The following is an 18,594-nucleotide window of genomic DNA, read 5'->3' on the forward strand; positions in this document are numbered from 1 at the left end:
ACAAATGAAAGTGAATCGTTGTTTAATATTTCCCAGTATGCACAGCGCACTTCTTCTTCTACGGGAAAAATGGAGTCGGTGGCTGCTTACCGTAAGTTGCGAGACCTGTCGCGGCTCAATATTGATCCATATATAAGGCGCACCGGATTATAAGGCGCATAGTCAGCTTTTTAAAAAAAAAATTAGATTTTAGGTGCGCCTTATAGTGCGGAAAATACGGTAAGTCTTTCTGTAAACACTATATTGGTGGCATTCTAGGAAACGGAAATGTCCTGTCATTTTTGTGTCTTGGGTCATTTAGCCTTTTCATTCGTCATTTATATGCATTTTAATGATAATAATAATACATTTTATTTGTATAGCGCTTTTCAAAATACTCAAAGACACTTTACAGAAGAATGGAGTTGAATAAAAGCAAGTAAAAAGAGTCAAAGATATGTTAAAATCCAACATTCATTGGTTAATACACAGTTAAAACATGAGTAAAAGCAGGGCGGGGCACAGCACTCAGGTATAAAAAGTTTGATATTAAAAACAGATTTAAAGAGGTGGGTTATTACAGTAAACCTCGGATATATCGGACTCGGATATATCGGAAATTCGCTCACAACGGACAGATAAAAAAGAACCAATTTTTCTGTAATGCATTTCCAATAAAAATTCATTGCATATATCGGATTTTTTATAACGGATTTCGCTTATTTCGGACAAAATCTCCAGTCCCGTTCCAATGCATTTCCATTAAATTTCCCTCGCATATATCGGATGGCCGCATCGTGGCGCTCCGATTCGCCGAATCGTGACAGGCCGCTATACGACGTCATTTGCAGCGTTTGCAGCGTTGCCTGCGCGTCCAGGTACATTGGAAACATAGTCAAGGAAGTGCCTTTTTATAACAGATAAAATACGATTTACGCATATAACGGATATAATTCCGATATATGCGTAAAACGGACATTTTCCGGTATACGCATATAACGGATTTCGCTTATATCGGACAAAACCAGTGGGAACAATTGAATCCGATATATCCGAGGTTTACTGTATTACCTTCTAAATATAGGTTTGAACATTATTAGAGCCCTTTAGACATGAAATAACACCCCTATAGTCACATTTACACTCATATTACCCAATATAGTACACACAATAGGCAATTTAAGACACAAATAAGACTCAAGACTTGGCGTGGGTTACAGCCACAGCAGTACCCCGGGTTTGACAGTTTTGTCCGACAGGTTATCGGACAAAACCAGTGGGAACAATTGAATCCAATATATCCGAGGTTTACTGTAGTTGTTTTTTGAAGGTGGGAAGGTCAGGGCAAGCATGGAGTGAATGGGGCAAAAAGTTCCAGAGAGCGGGGGCAGCGATGGAGAAGGCTCTGTCTCCCCAGGTTCGGAGCTTGGTCTTACAGGGAGGTGCCAGGAGGTTGGAGTCTGAGGAGCGAAGGGGACGCGGGGGATTGTGTGGATGGAGCAGGTCTGTGAGATATGGGGGGGGGGAGTCAGATCGTGGAGGGCTTTGTAGGTGATGAGAAGAACCTTGAAGTGAATGCGTTGGGGGACGGGAAGCCAGTGGAGGTTTTTAAGGACCGGGGTAATGTGTTCACAGAAGTGGGTGGAGGTAAGGAGGCGGGCAGCGGAGTTCTGAATATATTGTAGTTTGTTGAGGGTTTTGGAAGGTGTACCGTAGAATGCAGTAGTCCATTCTGGTTGTGATGAATGCATGGATGTAAGTGATGGACGGAGTCGGGCTATGTTCTTTAAATGCAGTCCGGGTTAACTGTTTGATGTGGGGTTCAAATGAAAGGGTGGGGGTCCAGGAGGATACCAAGGTTGTGGATGAGTGGGGATGGAGTCAGGGTGGCGCTGTCGAATTGATTTGTTTTATGCATGTAAAACTACAATTATAAAACAATAAAAATATGTGTGTCATTTTTGAGAGTCAGCATCATAGACAGGATGCTAGTAATTTATTTTTTTAAGAGTACAGATGGACTCACACAGTGTATTAATAACACAACAAGATGCACACCACATCGTACGTTCATCGGCGCATGCACACAAAGGTGTGTCGTAAATGTAATAAACATGGTAACCAGGCTAACCTACGTATCGTTCCACTGTATACTGCCCTAAATGTGAATTCATGTACTGTGAGTACAATTTGACTGGCAGCGGCATCTGTTGTCAGTAGGCGTCCCGCTTCGGGGGCTACTGTTGATGGCACCCCATGGTGCCTTTGTGTGGGCGTGCAGTGAGCCTTTGCTTGCTGGAGCAGGTGGCTGCAGACTTCGGGGCTGTTGTCTGTAGTCGGAGCACAGCGAGTAGGATTTCAATTTTAAGACCACATCATCATTCCTCCCCCATGTGCCATTTCTGTAAAGTTTTGAACATTATTTGTCAAGCCTTTAAAGTGTGAGTACCTGCAGCAATTTAGCATTTTATCATGTTGCACGATCAACATCATTGCAATCAGCCTTTGTGTTTTAATGACTGGTGTGCTTTCATAATATCAATGTATGAATTACAAAGGGACGACAACGTTGTTCTCGGATAGTTGCTTGGCAACTTGCCAAGGCAAGTCCAGCCATCCCATAATAAAGCCAATGTTTCCTGAGATCTTGTTAATTTGTCATGTCAAAACTTTAGGAAATCCATGTACTATATGACAACTTGGGCACCCAAATGGCAGCCAGAATGGGTTTTCCTGGTTTAAGACTTGTTTATCTTTGCATGGGCTTCCCGAGAAAAACACACTAATGCAACAGTGGGAAGATTTCTGGAATTTCGTGGCAGCTAAAGACCTACATCAGGGTTACTGCTCCTCTGCTCCTGCCACTTTTATTCTCACAATATCACAATTATTTCATGAACAAACAAAGCACAATTTGACATCCGATTCTTCATTATTAATACATAACACATAACACATGGAGGGGGGGGCATGCCTTTATGCAGCTCTGAGCTGTGGCTGGAGGTCATGGTCGGAGCTGACTCTGGAAAACTGACCAAGTGGCCACGGTCAGGGGAGCAGTGTTTCGGCCAAGAGGAGAAGAGGATGAAGACAGAATGAAAAACATCATGTGTGCAACTAAATCCCTTTGAGGGTATTTTCCACTAAAATCATGATGCACCGTACACACTTTGTCAACTAGTTTTTTTCTGGAATTTTGCAAGAAAAATAAAAATAAAAATAATTTCCTGTTTCACCTTGACATTCATTAATTCATTTTCTACCGCTTTTCCTCACGAGGGTCGCGGGGGGTGCTGGTGCCTATCCCAGCTGTCTTCAGATACACCCTAGACTGGTCGCCAGCCAATCACAGGGCACATATAGACAAACAACCATTCACACTCACATTCATACCTATGGACAATTTGGAGTCTCCAATTAACCTAGCATGTTTTTGGAATGTGGGAGGAAACCGGAGTACCCGGTTGCAAACTCCACACAGAGATGTCCAAGGGTGGAATTGAACCCTGGTCTCCTAGCTGTGAGGTCTGCACGCTAACCACTCGACACACACTCACAGACAGGCACACACACTCAGTTTTAGGCCTATATATTTGGACTTTATTGTGGTAATCCAATTAGGCTTTAATTAGGCTGTAATTTCTGCAACAGATGTAAGAAAGAGTATTAATATGATACAAGTGATGATGTATTGTTGTTATTCAATCTTTTCAGAAGTATTTTTTTAAATAAAATAAGCATAAATGTACAAAAAAATATTTAATCAGAATATGAGACAACATGATAACACAATTTAACATGTATAATTGATAATAATAAATAAAGTGACATTTTCTTTTAGCATTATATAGCTTTAAAGCAGATTTATAGTACTAATTAAGATAATCTTAACCTGAATTTATTGTGTTGAATCAAAAGTCAAAAGCAACTTGCAATACAACACATAACCTGTGCCGCCCCACCTTGACATTATTTACATAAAAATACAAAAAAGGATACAGTATATTGGTGCTATTATCTTTGCTACCTTCAAAAAGTTAACATAAAATATAATTACGTAAATACAAATCCTCTTTGAAGATGTAATGTGCGTACGGAATTGTACAATATAGTATGATAGCATGTGTGTTCAAGTGGTTTACTGACCTATTTGGTGTTCTGATGACTCTGGCATGAAAGGCATGTCAGGAGTTGTTACATCTTACAGGCTCGCACTATTTTGATGTGACCAAATACGTATTGGTGCAAGGTTGTGAATGTAAGGTGTTATGTCAACACTTTTTTGAGTTCATGTTGAAAATAAGAAGGGGTGTGTTACAATTATTCCCCAATGTGCTAGATTTTTTTTTTGTCACCTTTGTATGCCTGAGCTATACATGGACTATAGACTTTGACCATTTGACACATTCCTTCATGGATCATGGAAACCATCAATTGTTTTTTTTCCTAGATTCCCATACATGCTTCAGTTAGAACCTCTATTCAATTAACTGCTAAGTCTCTTGGTTAGTGCTGGGTTCAGAAAACATAGGCATTAATTGTGGTGGCTGTAGGCAACCTTGTGTAGTGTATTTTTTATTTTTTTTTTTGCTGTTGTTGTGTATTACACTTGCCATCCTGAGGTTAATGACAAGCGTCATTACTCCATCATAACTGTTCACTTTCCCATGCAGTCCAAATCATTATTCATTCATTCATTAATTCATCGCTTTTTCCTCACGAGGGTCGCGGGGGTGCTGGAGCCTATCCCAGGTGTCTTTGGGCAAGAGGCGGGGTACACCCTGGACTGGTCGCCAGCCAATCACAGGGCACATATAGACAAACAACCATTCACACTCACATTCATACCTATGGACAATTTGGAGTCACCAATTAACCTAGCATGTTTTTGGAATGTGGGAGGAAACCGGAGTACCCGGAGAAAACCCACGCATGCACGGGGAGAACATGCAAACTCCACAAGGGTGGAATTGAACCCTGGTCTCCTAGCTGTGAGGTCTGCGCGCTAACCACTAGACCGCCGTGCTGCCCTCCGAATCATTATTAAAGTTGAAAATTAATTTGTGAATATAAACAGTCATCCCTCGCCGCTTTGTGTTTCAAATTTCCCGACTTCCCTCTACCAGAGTTTTTCCAAAAAACATTCATTTTATATTCTAAATGAACTAAAATACAAATATAAGGCATATAAAAGATGCATCCAAAGTCATGGTGATGTAATTTAGCCTACACAATATAATCTATAATGTTCTTGTAATGTTTGGTCAGATACACAAGCATCAAACTAGATGCCCGGGAAAATGTATTGCAGGTTTGAATTATCTTACAACAAGCACAATAATTCTAACCCGAGGTACTGCTGTGGCTGTAACCCACGCCAAGTCCTGAGTCTTATTTGTGTCTTAAATTGCCTATTGTGTGTGCTATATTGGGTAATATAAGTGTAAATGTGACTATAGGGGTGTTATTTCATGTCTAAAGGGCTCTAATAATGTTCAAACCTATATTTAGAAGGTAATACAGTAAACCTCGGATATATCGGATTCAATTGTTCCCACTGGTTTTGTCCGATATAAGCGAAATCCGTTATATGCGTATACCGGAAAATGTCCGTTTTACGCATATATCGGATTTATATCCGGTATATGCGTACATGGGATTTTATCCGTTATAAAAAGGCACTTCCTTGACTATGTTTCCAATGTACCTGGACGCGCAGGCAACGCTGCACGTCGTATAGCGGCCTGTCACGATTCGGCGAATCGGAGCGCCACGATGCGGCCATCCGATATATGCGAGGGAAATTTAATGTAAATGCATTGGAACGGGACTGGAGATTTTGTCCGAAATAGGCGAAATCCGTTATAAAAAATCAGATATATGCAATGAATTTTTATTGGAAATGCATTACAGAAAAATTGGTTCTTTTTATCTGTCCGTTAATTGTGAGCGAATTTCCGATATATCCGAGTCCGATATATGCGAGGTTTACTGTAACAGATTTTCTATGCCCCAACTATGAAAATTATGAAAATTTGATTAATAAATAAGAAATCCTACTTTGCTGAAATTCACTTATCACGATCGGGTGTGGAACCAATTAACCGTGATAAATACTAAAAGATTACTGTAATGACTTTTCAACTATTATAAACAATCAATCTTCATTGTTGGAATGTTAAATCCAGGTCGTACTTCCTCATAGGACGAGGGTTCAGTGCACTGAGGATATATTAGGAATACTAAATGAAAGGGTCTATGTTTCAGGAATCCAAAGTTTGGATAAATACAAAGAATGCTGTTTGTTCAAAGTTCCGCTCTAGAGAGAATATCGTCTGATGTTTTGAGAAACTCCTTCATTCCTCCTTCCTTAAAGGAATTCCATGTGAGTGATGCTTGGCTTTGACAGTGTATTTCAAACGACCCCGGCAGAGGCTTAGCAGACGTCGCCCTCCGTCACTGCCGGGGAAGCCGAGAGTGTCTGGAAGAGGTCAGGGAAATGTCGAACAGTCGTCTGTTACATCAGGTGAATGTCATGTGTATGGAAATTCCATTTCCTTTTCTGGTATTTTAAATGTACTCGGGGAGCACGTTGAAATGATTTATCCTAAAACCTCCCACCAGGGCTCTTTGTTGTTATCGTGTCCAACTGGCTGCTTACCGTAATGGAGGGCAAGCGAGTCTTTCTAAAGCAACTCTTCTCTTTGAATAATATGCGCAAGAATGACCGGCCCGTTTTATTTTTAACGAAGGATAAGTGGACTAACTGCTTTTATCCTGTAGCGTAGCATGGCAGCAAAGCCTCATCAGTGACTTCCTGTAGATGAGCGTTTGCATACCAACAAGCACTTGGAAAGAAAGTGTTTTGTGCATAATTTATCAGGGAAGACGTTTGCGAAACGCGTGTGTCTGTGGAGCGTATTGTTCCTGCTGTGATTGTGATATCACAAGAAAGCTGACCAATTATTTATGAATTTGTCTGGTTCTCATTAGTTTCAAATTGAAATGCCGTGTGTGCTGTAGTCATCTGCATTGAAGCAATAGAACGGAATATTTTGCTGGTTTCTTTGGTGTTTGCTCACAAACTCTGTAGTTAAAAGCACAAACTGTCCGGTGACGTTGGTCAAGTTGAATGGATGTCAATTTATTTATCAATGCTGGAGCCTATCCCAGCTGTCTTTGGGCGAGAGGTGGAGTACACCCTGGACTGGTGGCCAGCCAATCACAGGGCACATATAGACAAACAACCATTCACACTCACATTCATACCTACGGACAATTTGGAGTAACCAATTAACCTAGCATGTTTTTGGAATGGGGCGGCACGGTGGTCTAGGGGTTAGCGCGCAGACCTCACAGCTAGGAGACCAGGGTTCAATCCCACCCTCGGGCATCTATGTGTGGAGTTTGCATGTTCTCCCCGTGCATGCGTGGGTTTTCTCCGGGTACTCCGGTTTCCTCCCACATTCCAAAAACATGCTAGGTTAATTGGCCACTCCAAATTGTCCATAGGTATGAATGTGAGTGTGAATGGTTGTTTGTCTATATGTTTATATGTCTATATATATAAATGTCTATTGTCTATATGATTGGCTGGCGACCAGTCTAGGGTGTACCCCGCCTTACGCCCGAAGACAGCTGGGATAGGCTCCAGCACCCCTGCGACCCTCGTGAGGAAAAGCGGTAGAAAATGAATGAATGAATGAATGTTTTTGGAATGTGAGAGGAAGCCGGAGTACCCGGAGAAAACCCACGCATGCACGCATCCATACAGAGATGCCCAAAAGGGATTCAAACCCACATCTTCCTGATCTCCCAACTGTGTGGCCAACATGCAAACCACTTTCCACCGTGCTGCCCACATTTATTATATATTCATTATTCATCTTCTATGTTGTCACTATGCTGGAGCCTATTTCAAGTGACTTCGGGCGGGAGGCAGAGTACAGCCTGGACTGGTTTCCAGGCAATCGCAGGGCATGCATTTGCATATGATTGGCAGGTGTATGTAACTGGTATTCCCTTAAAGGGGAACCGCACTGTTTTTGGAATCATTTGCAATCTTTTTTTCTGTGCATTGTATCGTGACAAAATAATATCAGCAAGCTAACAATGGACGTCATGGGAAATGCGTATTTTGATGTTAAAACCCTCACAAAAAAAAAATAAAACGCTGTTAGAATTTTGTTTTTTTTTAAAGGGCTTTGTAATCGAAATAGGTTTGTCCCAATTACATGCATTGTTAGGTAGCTCATATAAACTCGTTTTCTTCCATCACAATGTTCCACATAAGGATTGTTCATTCATTCATTCATTTTCTACCGCTTTTTCCTCACGAGGGTCGCGGGGGTGCTGGAGCCTATCCCAGCTGTCTTCGGGCGTGAGGCGGGGTACACCCTGGACTGGTGGCCAGCCAATCACAGGGCACATATAGACAAACAACCATTCACACTCACATTCATACCTATGGCCAAGCGAGGCCATAGGTATAGGCGAGGCCAATTTGGAGTGGCCAATTAACCTAGCATGTGGGAGGAAACCGGAGTACCCGGAGAAAACCCACGCATGCACGGGGAGAACATGCAAACTCCACACAGAGATGGCCGAGGGTGGGAATTGAACCCTGGTCTCCTAGCTGTGAGGTCTGCGCACTAACCACTCGACCGCCGTGCCACCCACATAAGGATTGTGAATGATAAAATTCCCCAAAATGTGCAGTTCCCCTTTAAATATAATGGTCATATGTACAATTGATCAGCCAAACACTTTGCTTAGTCGAGGTAAGTTCCAGTTCTGCTTCTGTGGTTATCATCATCATTTTAGATGCTCAGTGAGTTGATGTCTCACAGGATTTGCTTCTCTTTGAAATTCAAATTCTGTGTGACTTTTATCAAGTACCTGATCTTGGTTGCTATGGAAATGAGAGAGATGCTGTTCTCCAGCTTAACAGCCAGTGAAACGTCATAATGGATTTCAAGGTTTTTTTTTTTTTTTTTACGGCATATTTTATACATATTGCTGCTTTAACGTATTTAGATTAGTCTGCAAAAATGACCACAATTTCATCATTAAAGTGGCATAATGCCGCCTACAGAGAACATACTAACTCCTTATTTCTAAAATCACAAATAATTCAACTTGCTGATATAGTTAATCTTCAAACAGCTAAAATAATGCATAAGGCTAAAAATAACAAATTAGCTAAAAATGTCATCCAATACTTCTCTACAAGAGAGGAGAAATATGATCTCAGGGAAGAAGTACATTTGAAACACTTCTATGCTAGGACTACGTTATGCTAGCCATAGCATTTCAGTATGTGGAATCAAACTATGGAATGGATTGAGTAAGGAAATCAAACAATGCACAACGATGAGCCAATTCAAGAAACAATACAAGCAGTTGATGTTTGCTAAATACAAGGATGAAGAGTCTTGAACCAGTCATGATGTGCTATATATATCACTATATTGACATGCACTATGGTACCCATTATGGCATTGGATGCTCATATCACCCAGTACTTCGGTACGAGGTGCATTATTTAAAAAAAAAAAAAAAAAACTTACACTGTGTTATGGAAAGCAGGAAGTGAACAAATGTAACAGTTAGTGATTGTAAAAGTACCAGATGGAGGGGTAGGATTTAATAAGCTTTGCTTCTTCCTACTCCTTTTGGACATGTGGAACTGGGAACTGATTATGGGATGCACTCAATTGGAATCTGATGCATTTTCAAATGAAATAAAACTCCACACAGAGATGGCCGAGGGTGGGAATTGAACCCTGGTCTCCTAGCTGTGAGGTCTGCGCACTAACCACTCGACCGCCGTGCCACCCACATAAGGATTGTGAATGATAAAATTCCCCAAAATGTGCAGTTCCCCTTTAAATCTAATGGTCATATGTACAATTGATCAGCCAAACACTTTGCTTAGTCGAGGTAAGTTCCAGTTCTGCTTCTGTGGTTATCATCATCATTTTAGATGCTCAGTGAGTTGATGTCTCACAGGATTTGCTTCTCTTTGAAATTCAAATTCTGTGTGACTTTTATCAAGTACCTGATCTTGGTTGCTATGGAAATGAGAGAGATGCTGTTCTCCAGCTTAACAGCCAGTGAAACGTCATAATGGATTTCAAGGTTTTTTTTTTTTTTTTACGGCATATTTTATACATATTGCTGCTTTAACGTATTTAGATTAGTCTGCAAAAATGACCACAATTTCATCATTAAAGTGGCTGCCGCAGGCAAATGGAAATCACTGTTTGTCACCCTGCAAATCAAGTTGGGAGTGGGCCAATTAAACTCAAGTGTTTTCAGGCTTGCTCTGTTTTTTACCCCCCCCCCCCCCCCCCCCACACACACACACACACTCACAGACAGGCACACACACTCAGTTTAGGCCTATTTATTTGGACTTTATTGTGGTAATCCAATTAGCCTTTAATTAGGCTGTAATTTCTGCAACAGATGTAAGAAAGAGTATTAATATGATATGATTATGATTATGATATGATATGATTATGATATGAACAAAGTGATGATCTTTTCTGAAGTATTTTTTTTATAAAATAAGCATAAATGTACAAAAAATTATTTAATCAGAATATGAGACAACATGATAACACAATTTAACATGTATAATTGATAATAATAAATAAAGTGACATTTTCTTTTAGCATTATATAGCTTTAAAGCAGATTTATAGTACTAATTAAGATAATCTTAACCTGAATTTATTGTGTTGTATCAAAAGTCAAAAGCAACTTGCAATACAACACATAACCTGTAGGGGATGTGGAAAATGTGCAAATGATGTCACCGCATCGCCCGAAGAACACCGCTCTCAGTCATCATGCAGTCAAATCGGTGACCTATGCGGCTCGTAGTACCTTGCTTATGCACAAAACACTTTCTGATCTGAGGATTGTTATGACACGTCCTGATGAATTATGTAGTGGCACAGCGCTCGCTTGCACAATTTCTCAGCATTCCCATTTGCAACACATTTGAATTTCGAGTAATTTCGACTTAATTGAGTGATTCTTGGAGGCTGTCAGATATTATTCAAATGATTGTACCTGTTCAGTCCAAGAAACAATTTAGCCTGGTGACAAATTTCATCTGTAACACAGCAACAAAAATAGAAGAACTGGCTGTGTATCAACCGCACCTCCCGGCAAACGACATTAGCAGGCCGTTAATAATCCAGCCCGTTGTAGTAAGACGCAGTGGTATCTAACAATGCTCTACGGCGACGACAGAATGTAAATATTTCATTTCTGGAAGCCTGTTTCTCGAGGAGAAAGAAAACACACCCTGCAGAGCTGCTGCACCAAAACACATGATTAATTTATCGGCCTGAAAACTACCACTGCCTTCTCCATCTGATACTTTACCTTTTGGAGTACTGCAGTATCTTTTCAGCCTTTGTGTTACTTTTATTTTGTCTTATGGCCAAGCGAGGCGTGAAGACTCATTTGTACTCTGTTGTACGTCAGGTTATTGTTGGTTGTTTTTTGTGTATGTTAGTTAGCAGCGCTGATACAGCACTGATTTTTTTATGTGAAGAGGTGATACATGTGAAAAGCAAGAACCTATTACAATTTACCACATATTGGAATAAGAATGTAACAATGTTATTACCCGTAACAACTCCCTTTGTATGTCAACTGGCTGAAGCAATACTGCCCCGAGTGGTGGCGAGGTGTATCACAAGTCAGTGTTTTGGGGGGCCCTCATGTTTTAGAATCACTGATGTCGAAATAAACTTTACATTTTCCAATATTGATGAATTACAATTGAATATAATACAGTATGTACGCACCAGCAAATACAAATAGACGGTGTGGACATTGAAAGGGTGAACGAAAATACATTTCTGGGGATCACAATAGATGAAAATATGAGCTGGAAACCTCATATTACAAATATACAACATAAGGTGGCCAGAAATATTTCAGTATTGAACAAAGCAAAATTTGTCCTCAATCATAAATCACTCCACACTCTTTATTGCTCTCTGGTTCTACCATATCTTACTTATTGTGTGGAAATATGGGCTAATAACTATAAAAGCAATCTTCACTCGCTAAATGTACTGCAAAAAAGGTCAGTAAGGATAATTCATAATGGCGCCTACAGAGAACATACTAACTCCTTATTTCTAAAATCACAAATAATTCAACTTGCTGATATAGTTCATCTTCAAACAGCTAAAATAATGCATAAGGCTAAAAATAACAAATTAGCTAAAAATGTCATCCAATACTTCTCTACAAGAGAGGAGAAATATGATCTCAGGGAAGAAATACATGTGAAACACTTCTATGCTAGGACTACGTTATGCTAGCCATAGCATTTCAGTATGTGGAATCAAACTATGGAATGGATTGAGTAAGGAAATCAAACAATGCACAACGATGAGCCAATTCAAGAAACAATACAAGCAGTTGATGTTTGCTAAATACAAGGATGAAGAGTCTTGAACCAGTCATGATGTGCTATATATATCACTATATTGACATGCACTATGGTACCCATTATGGCATTGGATGCTCATATCACCCAGTACTTCGGTACGAGGTGCATTATTTAAAAAAAAAAAAAAAAACTTACACTGTGTTATGGAAAGCAGGAAGTGAACAAATGTAACAGTTAGTGATTGTAAAAGTACCAGATGGAGGGGTAGGATTTAATAAGCTTTGCTTCTTCCTACTCCTTTTGGACATGTGGAACTGGGAACTGATTATGGGATGCACTCAATTGGAATCTGATGCATTTTCAAATGAAATAAAACCATTACCATTACCATTTTTCCCTGGAGAAAATACAAAAAAATAGATTTGTGGTCTACAGATTTATATCTACGTTGCACCAAAACACTTCTTCCCAAGAATAGCTTTTCTTCCTGTCACTCACACACATTAATGCCCCAGAGAAAGAGGAATGATACAAATTTTAAGATAATGGTGATCAATAAAGCAGAATCATCAAACAACTGTTGACAATGTTGTGTATCTTTTTTAGTTTTTTGTCCTCAGAAAATGAGCCTTGCAAAAGAGGATTTGTCTTATATTCATGGTCATCTTATAATCATATGACTACGGTTGTTTTGCCAGCAATCTCTACACTTTGGCCAAGGTTTGCACTCGATGGAGGGCTTTTTTTGTTCTGCTTCATGAAGCGCTTGTCAATTCAAGTCAAACAACCATTCACACTCACATTCATACCTATGGACAATTTGCCAATTAACCTTTTTGGAATGTGGGAGAAAACCCACGCATGCACGGGGAGATCATGCAAACTCCACACAGGGATGGCCGAGGGTGGAATTGAACCCTGGTCCTCCTAGCTGTGAGGTCTGCGCGCTAACCACTCGACCACCGTGCCGCCCTGCAACAGAACCATTCATTCATTCATTCATTTTCTACTGCTTTTTCCTCACGAGGGTCGCAGGGGATGCTGGAGCCTATCCCAGCTGTCTATGGGCGAGAGGCGGGGTACACCCTGGACTGGTCGCCAGCCAATCACAGGGCACATATAGACAAACAACCATTCACACTCACATTCATACCTATGGACAATTTGGAGTGGCCAATTAACCTAGCATGTTTTTGGAATGTGGGAGGAAACCGGAGTACCCGGAGAAAACCCATGCACGCACGGGAGAACATGCACACAGAGATTGCCGAGGGTGGAATTGAACCCTGGTCTCTTAGCTGTGTGGTCTGCGCGCTAACCACTCGTCCACCATGTCGCCCTGCAACAGAACCAATGTTGTCATGCATAAAGCACTTTTCATTCATAGAAAATGCAACCCCAAGTCTAACAGAGTTAAAAACAATGCACCGATAACCCCTTCCTCCGTCCCTCGTATCTAAGATCCTAGCGTACTTCCCCTTGGATGTAATACAAATGTTTAAGCCAGCCTCATGTAGTATTCTGCATTATGCAAGACTGGATTGTCTCCATGTGATGGCCCGTGTTTCATCTCTCATAGTGAGGCTGACGACTGGTTCTGCCAGTGCCCGCCACTCTACACCGGCCGCCTGTGCCACTTTACGACCTGCGAGCGCAACCCCTGCGGTCATGGAGCCACATGCGTCCCAAAGTCGCCACTGGAGGTCGTGTGTCTCTGTCCGTATGGAAGACAAGGCCTACTGTGTGACCAAAGTAAGTAGGAATAAGAGTGTGTTGGCGAATAAAGGCCAGTTTTTCTCAATGTGAACATAATCTACATGCCAGGCTAGTAGTTGGCAACGTCAGGTTGGGAAGTTTTTGTTTGTTTTTTTTCACAGCAGCAACAGAACCAGTCATTTTTCATTCTTTTTCTACCGATTTTTCCTCATGAGGGTCGCGGGGGTGCTGGAGCCTATCCCAGCTGTCTTTGGGCGAGAGGCGGTGTACACAGGCCAGCCAATCACAGGGCACATATAGACAAACAACCATTCACGCTCACATTCATACCTATGGACAATTAGCCAATTAACCTAGCATGTTTTTGGAATGTGGGAGAAAACACAGGGATGGCCGAGGGTGGAATTGAACCCTGGTCATCCTAGGTGTGAGGTCTGCGCGCTAACCACTCGCCCACCGTGCCGCCCTGCAACAGAACCATTCATTCATTCATTCATTTTCTACTGCTTTTTCCTCATGAGGGTCGTGGGGGTGCTGGAGCCTATCCCAGCTGTCTATGGGCGAGAGGCGGGGTACACCCTGGACTGGTTTCCAGCCAATCACAGGGCACATATAGACAAACAACCATTCACACTCACATTCATACCTATGGACAATTTGGAGTCACCAATTAACCTAGCATGTTTTTGGAATGTGGGAGGAAACCGGAGTACCCGGAGAAAGCCCATGCACGCACGGGAGAACATGCACACAGAGATTGCCGAGGGTGGAATTGAACCCTGGTCCTCCTAGCTGTGAGGTCTGCGCGCTAACCACTCGACCACCGTGCCGCCCTGCAACAGAACCAATGTTGTAATAAAAAATACCATCGCTAGCATATACAGTATCACCAACAGTGGTGCTGAGTTGGAAACCCACATTTTAAAGCGCATACAGAGCTAAATAGAGCTTCTGGATGCTGACCACTCATGTTACTTCCAATTCGCCTACTTCCATCTTGTGGTATTATTGAAGAGTACACCATGAGGTTGCCTACAACATTGACTGTTAATGTAAATGTCTTTTGACCAATGGTGGGAGACTTGACTGGGCCATGACTGGGCTTTCAGTGGCCGACCAGATTTTTTTTTCACAATTTTCCCAACTTTAATATATTCCCATGGGAATGTGTGTCTGTTTTCCTCGTCTCCCGCCTCCAAACAAAGCATTGCTTTCAGGCATCTTGCCACATTTGTCCCATAGAACAACAGCATGAACGAAGTGAGACCATTTGTCAGTCAGACAGTCTCTTCTTGGTGTCTGAGGTGTACACACCGAGTCTAGACGAGTGTGACGTCATAGAATTAAATTTATAGATTTTTTTCATTGGAATTTTCTTCCAAATAATGCTAAACTGGTTCTCTTCTGGTTCTCATAAACCCAATCTTGTCTGAGTGTCTTGTGACAGCCCGACCAGCCACCTTCAGTCATGATGATATGTGCCCAGATGAGTCTGGAGCGTTAGTTATGTGCCACTTTTAATATACCAGCAAGTTTATCAATAATCATATACATCCCTGTATCTTCAGATACATATTCACAAAACCCATGACTTACATTATTGCTCATAATTTTGAGTCGGCGAGTAATTTCCACCGGTGATCGGTAAAAACCGATGCTTGTCATGTTGGGGCTCAGCCAATGTGCCTAAGTCTAGACCAGGGGTGGGCAAACTTTTTGACTCGCGGGCGGCATTAATTTAATAAAATTGACGGGGGGGATTATGTAGTATTTTACACGTAACAGTCCATTTTTACACCTATATTTTTACACATATTTTACATGTAAAAGTGTCATGCAATCTGCTATATGTGCACTTTGAAATCATTTATTTGATGTAAAGCGTGTTTCTCAATGTATTATTATTATTATTATTATTATTGTTATTTTTATTAGAATTATTATTATTATTAGTTATAGTAATATTATTATATTATTATTATTATTATTTTGTTATATTAATAATATTACTACCATTATTATATTAATATTATTAACAACAATATTAATATAATAGTAGTATTATTATCATTATTTGTATTACTATTATTGTGCTTGTGCTCCTTTTTCCAGGAGTATTTTGTAATATTACTACCATTATTATATTAATATTATTAACAACAATATTAATATAATAGTAGTATTATTATCATTATTGACAACATTATTATTATTATTATTATTATTATTATTATTATTATTATTATTATTATTATTATTATTATTATTATTATTATTATTATTATTATTATTATTATTATTATTATTATTATTATTATTATTGTGCTTGTGTCCCTTTTTACAGGAGCATTTTGTAACAGACCACATCAAATAACGAAATTGATAAAGCAGCTACTTCAACCTTCAAAAAATTGGCCCAAGCCACGATGCCAGGTTGTACGTTGAGTTCAAATGAAATATTTGGAAAAAACAGGCGGGCCATATTGAAACACTTGGCGGGCCGGATGTGGCCCCCGGGCCGTAGTTTGCCCACCCCTGGTCTAGACTAAGTCTAAATAGAGCGGCTCCAAATATCTTCACTATTACATCATCTGAAGCAGGTCGAGACTGTTGGGAATAAGTTCATATAATGTAATACCACAATTTTACAATCCGAGTTTGAAATGTAGGTCAGTACTTCTGGTAATGGTTTAGGCCAGCAGAGAAGGCCTTGCTGGCCCAGACTGTACACCACTTCTTTTGACCCGGTGTTATTTAGGTACCCTGGTGGTTATTTGCGTTTGCAGAACGCACACTCAGTGACTGGACGGACGGTTAATTGAATAGATATGTTAATGGTCTGTATTCACGGCACTCGTTCTTGACCTCGGTCTTCAGAGACAGCTGTGATGTGGCAATGATTACACAACTGTCCACTTTTATTTTCCAATGTTTCAATTAGCTTACACAATGTCATTATCATGTGAACAAGCGGCCAAAGTTGATCCACTTTCAATTAAAGTGCAGTGTAGATTTAGCAGCTTTATTAAGGAACTCGTCTGCAAACAGTTGGCGAATGGGAGCCTGGAGCAGTTGGTAGAGTGAGTGCCTGTTGTTAAGTAAAGGGATTAATGGAACAAAATTGTGCTGAGGATGTAGAAATGTGCTTTTCCCGCAGCAATAAAGTTGGATAATCAAAGCAAAACTCACGGCTGATTTGCTGAATATTTCAAAAGACTTTTAAGTTCATTCATCTTGTTTACTTAAAGTAACTTTTTTTAACAGTTTCGCTCCAAAAAATAGTGGTGAGTGGGAGTTTTTACTATTCATTTACATTTTCGTTTTGTGATTCAATAAAGAAAGTCCGTTGTTCGCAGAAGTGAAGGTTGAGCTTGACTAAACAAAAGAGCAGCAGGGTGCTTGGCATATCAGCCGTGCTTCAGCACCCACACGCCAAAAAAAAACAAAAAAAACAAAAAAAACGGGCGTGATTCAACCATCCAGTACTGAGCCAAGTGCATGGCTGACATTTGAATGTTAATCCTGCCAGCATCAGATAAGATCAGCGCTATCACAGCTGATCACTCCCAAGGGTCTCACTGCATGCAAGAGAACACTCTCCTCATACCAAATATTTATCTTGCTTGTTGGTTGTTGAACTTTCAGGCATTATTTAAGTTAAAGCATCAACCACCTTCCTTTTGAATGCTATACAAAATAAAATGCCAAGGTCAAGGCATGAAGTGTTCCTTTTCTGCATTAAAATGTTAAAACTTTCATGGATTCTTCTTCTGTGTTACAGTAAAAACATCTATTGATTTTTAAATGGTAAGCCATCCGAGTCACTGGAGGTAGCTGAGGCCACTAAAGTCAGTGTTTCATCTTTGGGGTTCTACCAATCACATTGTTAACCCTCTAAGAAAGGGAGTCAATTTTTTAAATTGGACCACACAATGTTCTAAAAATAGAATTTAACCAGAAAACTGAAAACAACAAAAGTAAAAATGAAAAATCATCAGAAATTTTACAAGAATAAAGTCAAAATATGATCAAGAAAAAAAGTTGTAATCTGATGCAAAAAAGTTGAATAATATGAGTAATATTATGATACAATAATGTCATTTTAGTTGCACAAACTTGGAATATTGAAGACTAAAATGGTTTTTTTTTAAGTTGTAATATTATGAAAGACAAACCAAACAAAATACAGTGTCCCCTCCCTCTATCGCGGTACACCTTTCACAATTTTATTTATGCTTTTTTTTTTTGAATGCTGTTCTAGGCCAAGCCTGGCCCTTTAAGAATAATTGCATGGTGGGAACTTGAGTGTCTCTCTCTTCACTCTCTAGTTTGTCTACACCGCCCATTGTCTTCTGCGTCCTGATTGGCTGTAGACCATTGTCAATCAATCTCCTTTGTGCAGCCCCGCCGTGTCTCCTGTATGTTTGCAAGTTTCTCCCTGACAAAACTCACAATGTTGATGAAACATTCTGCCCC

The 18,594-nt window shown here is 40.3% G+C and overlaps 1 protein-coding gene across 1 annotated transcript in view; it reads left to right on the forward strand.

Moving 5' to 3' along the window:
- Nucleotides 1–18,594, forward strand: part of eys (eyes shut homolog) — a 272,564-nt gene that overhangs the window by 236,045 nt on the left and 17,925 nt on the right. The window contains exon 43 of the mRNA XM_058058308.1: nucleotides 13,982–14,154. Coding sequence (XP_057914291.1) covers nucleotides 13,982–14,154 — 173 coding nt within the window. The remainder of the gene's footprint in view (nucleotides 1–13,981; nucleotides 14,155–18,594) is intronic.

The sequence above is a fragment of the Doryrhamphus excisus genome, chromosome 20, assembly GCF_030265055.1.
Source record: "Doryrhamphus excisus isolate RoL2022-K1 chromosome 20, RoL_Dexc_1.0, whole genome shotgun sequence".
Lineage (NCBI taxonomy): Eukaryota > Metazoa > Chordata > Actinopteri > Syngnathiformes > Syngnathidae > Doryrhamphus > Doryrhamphus excisus.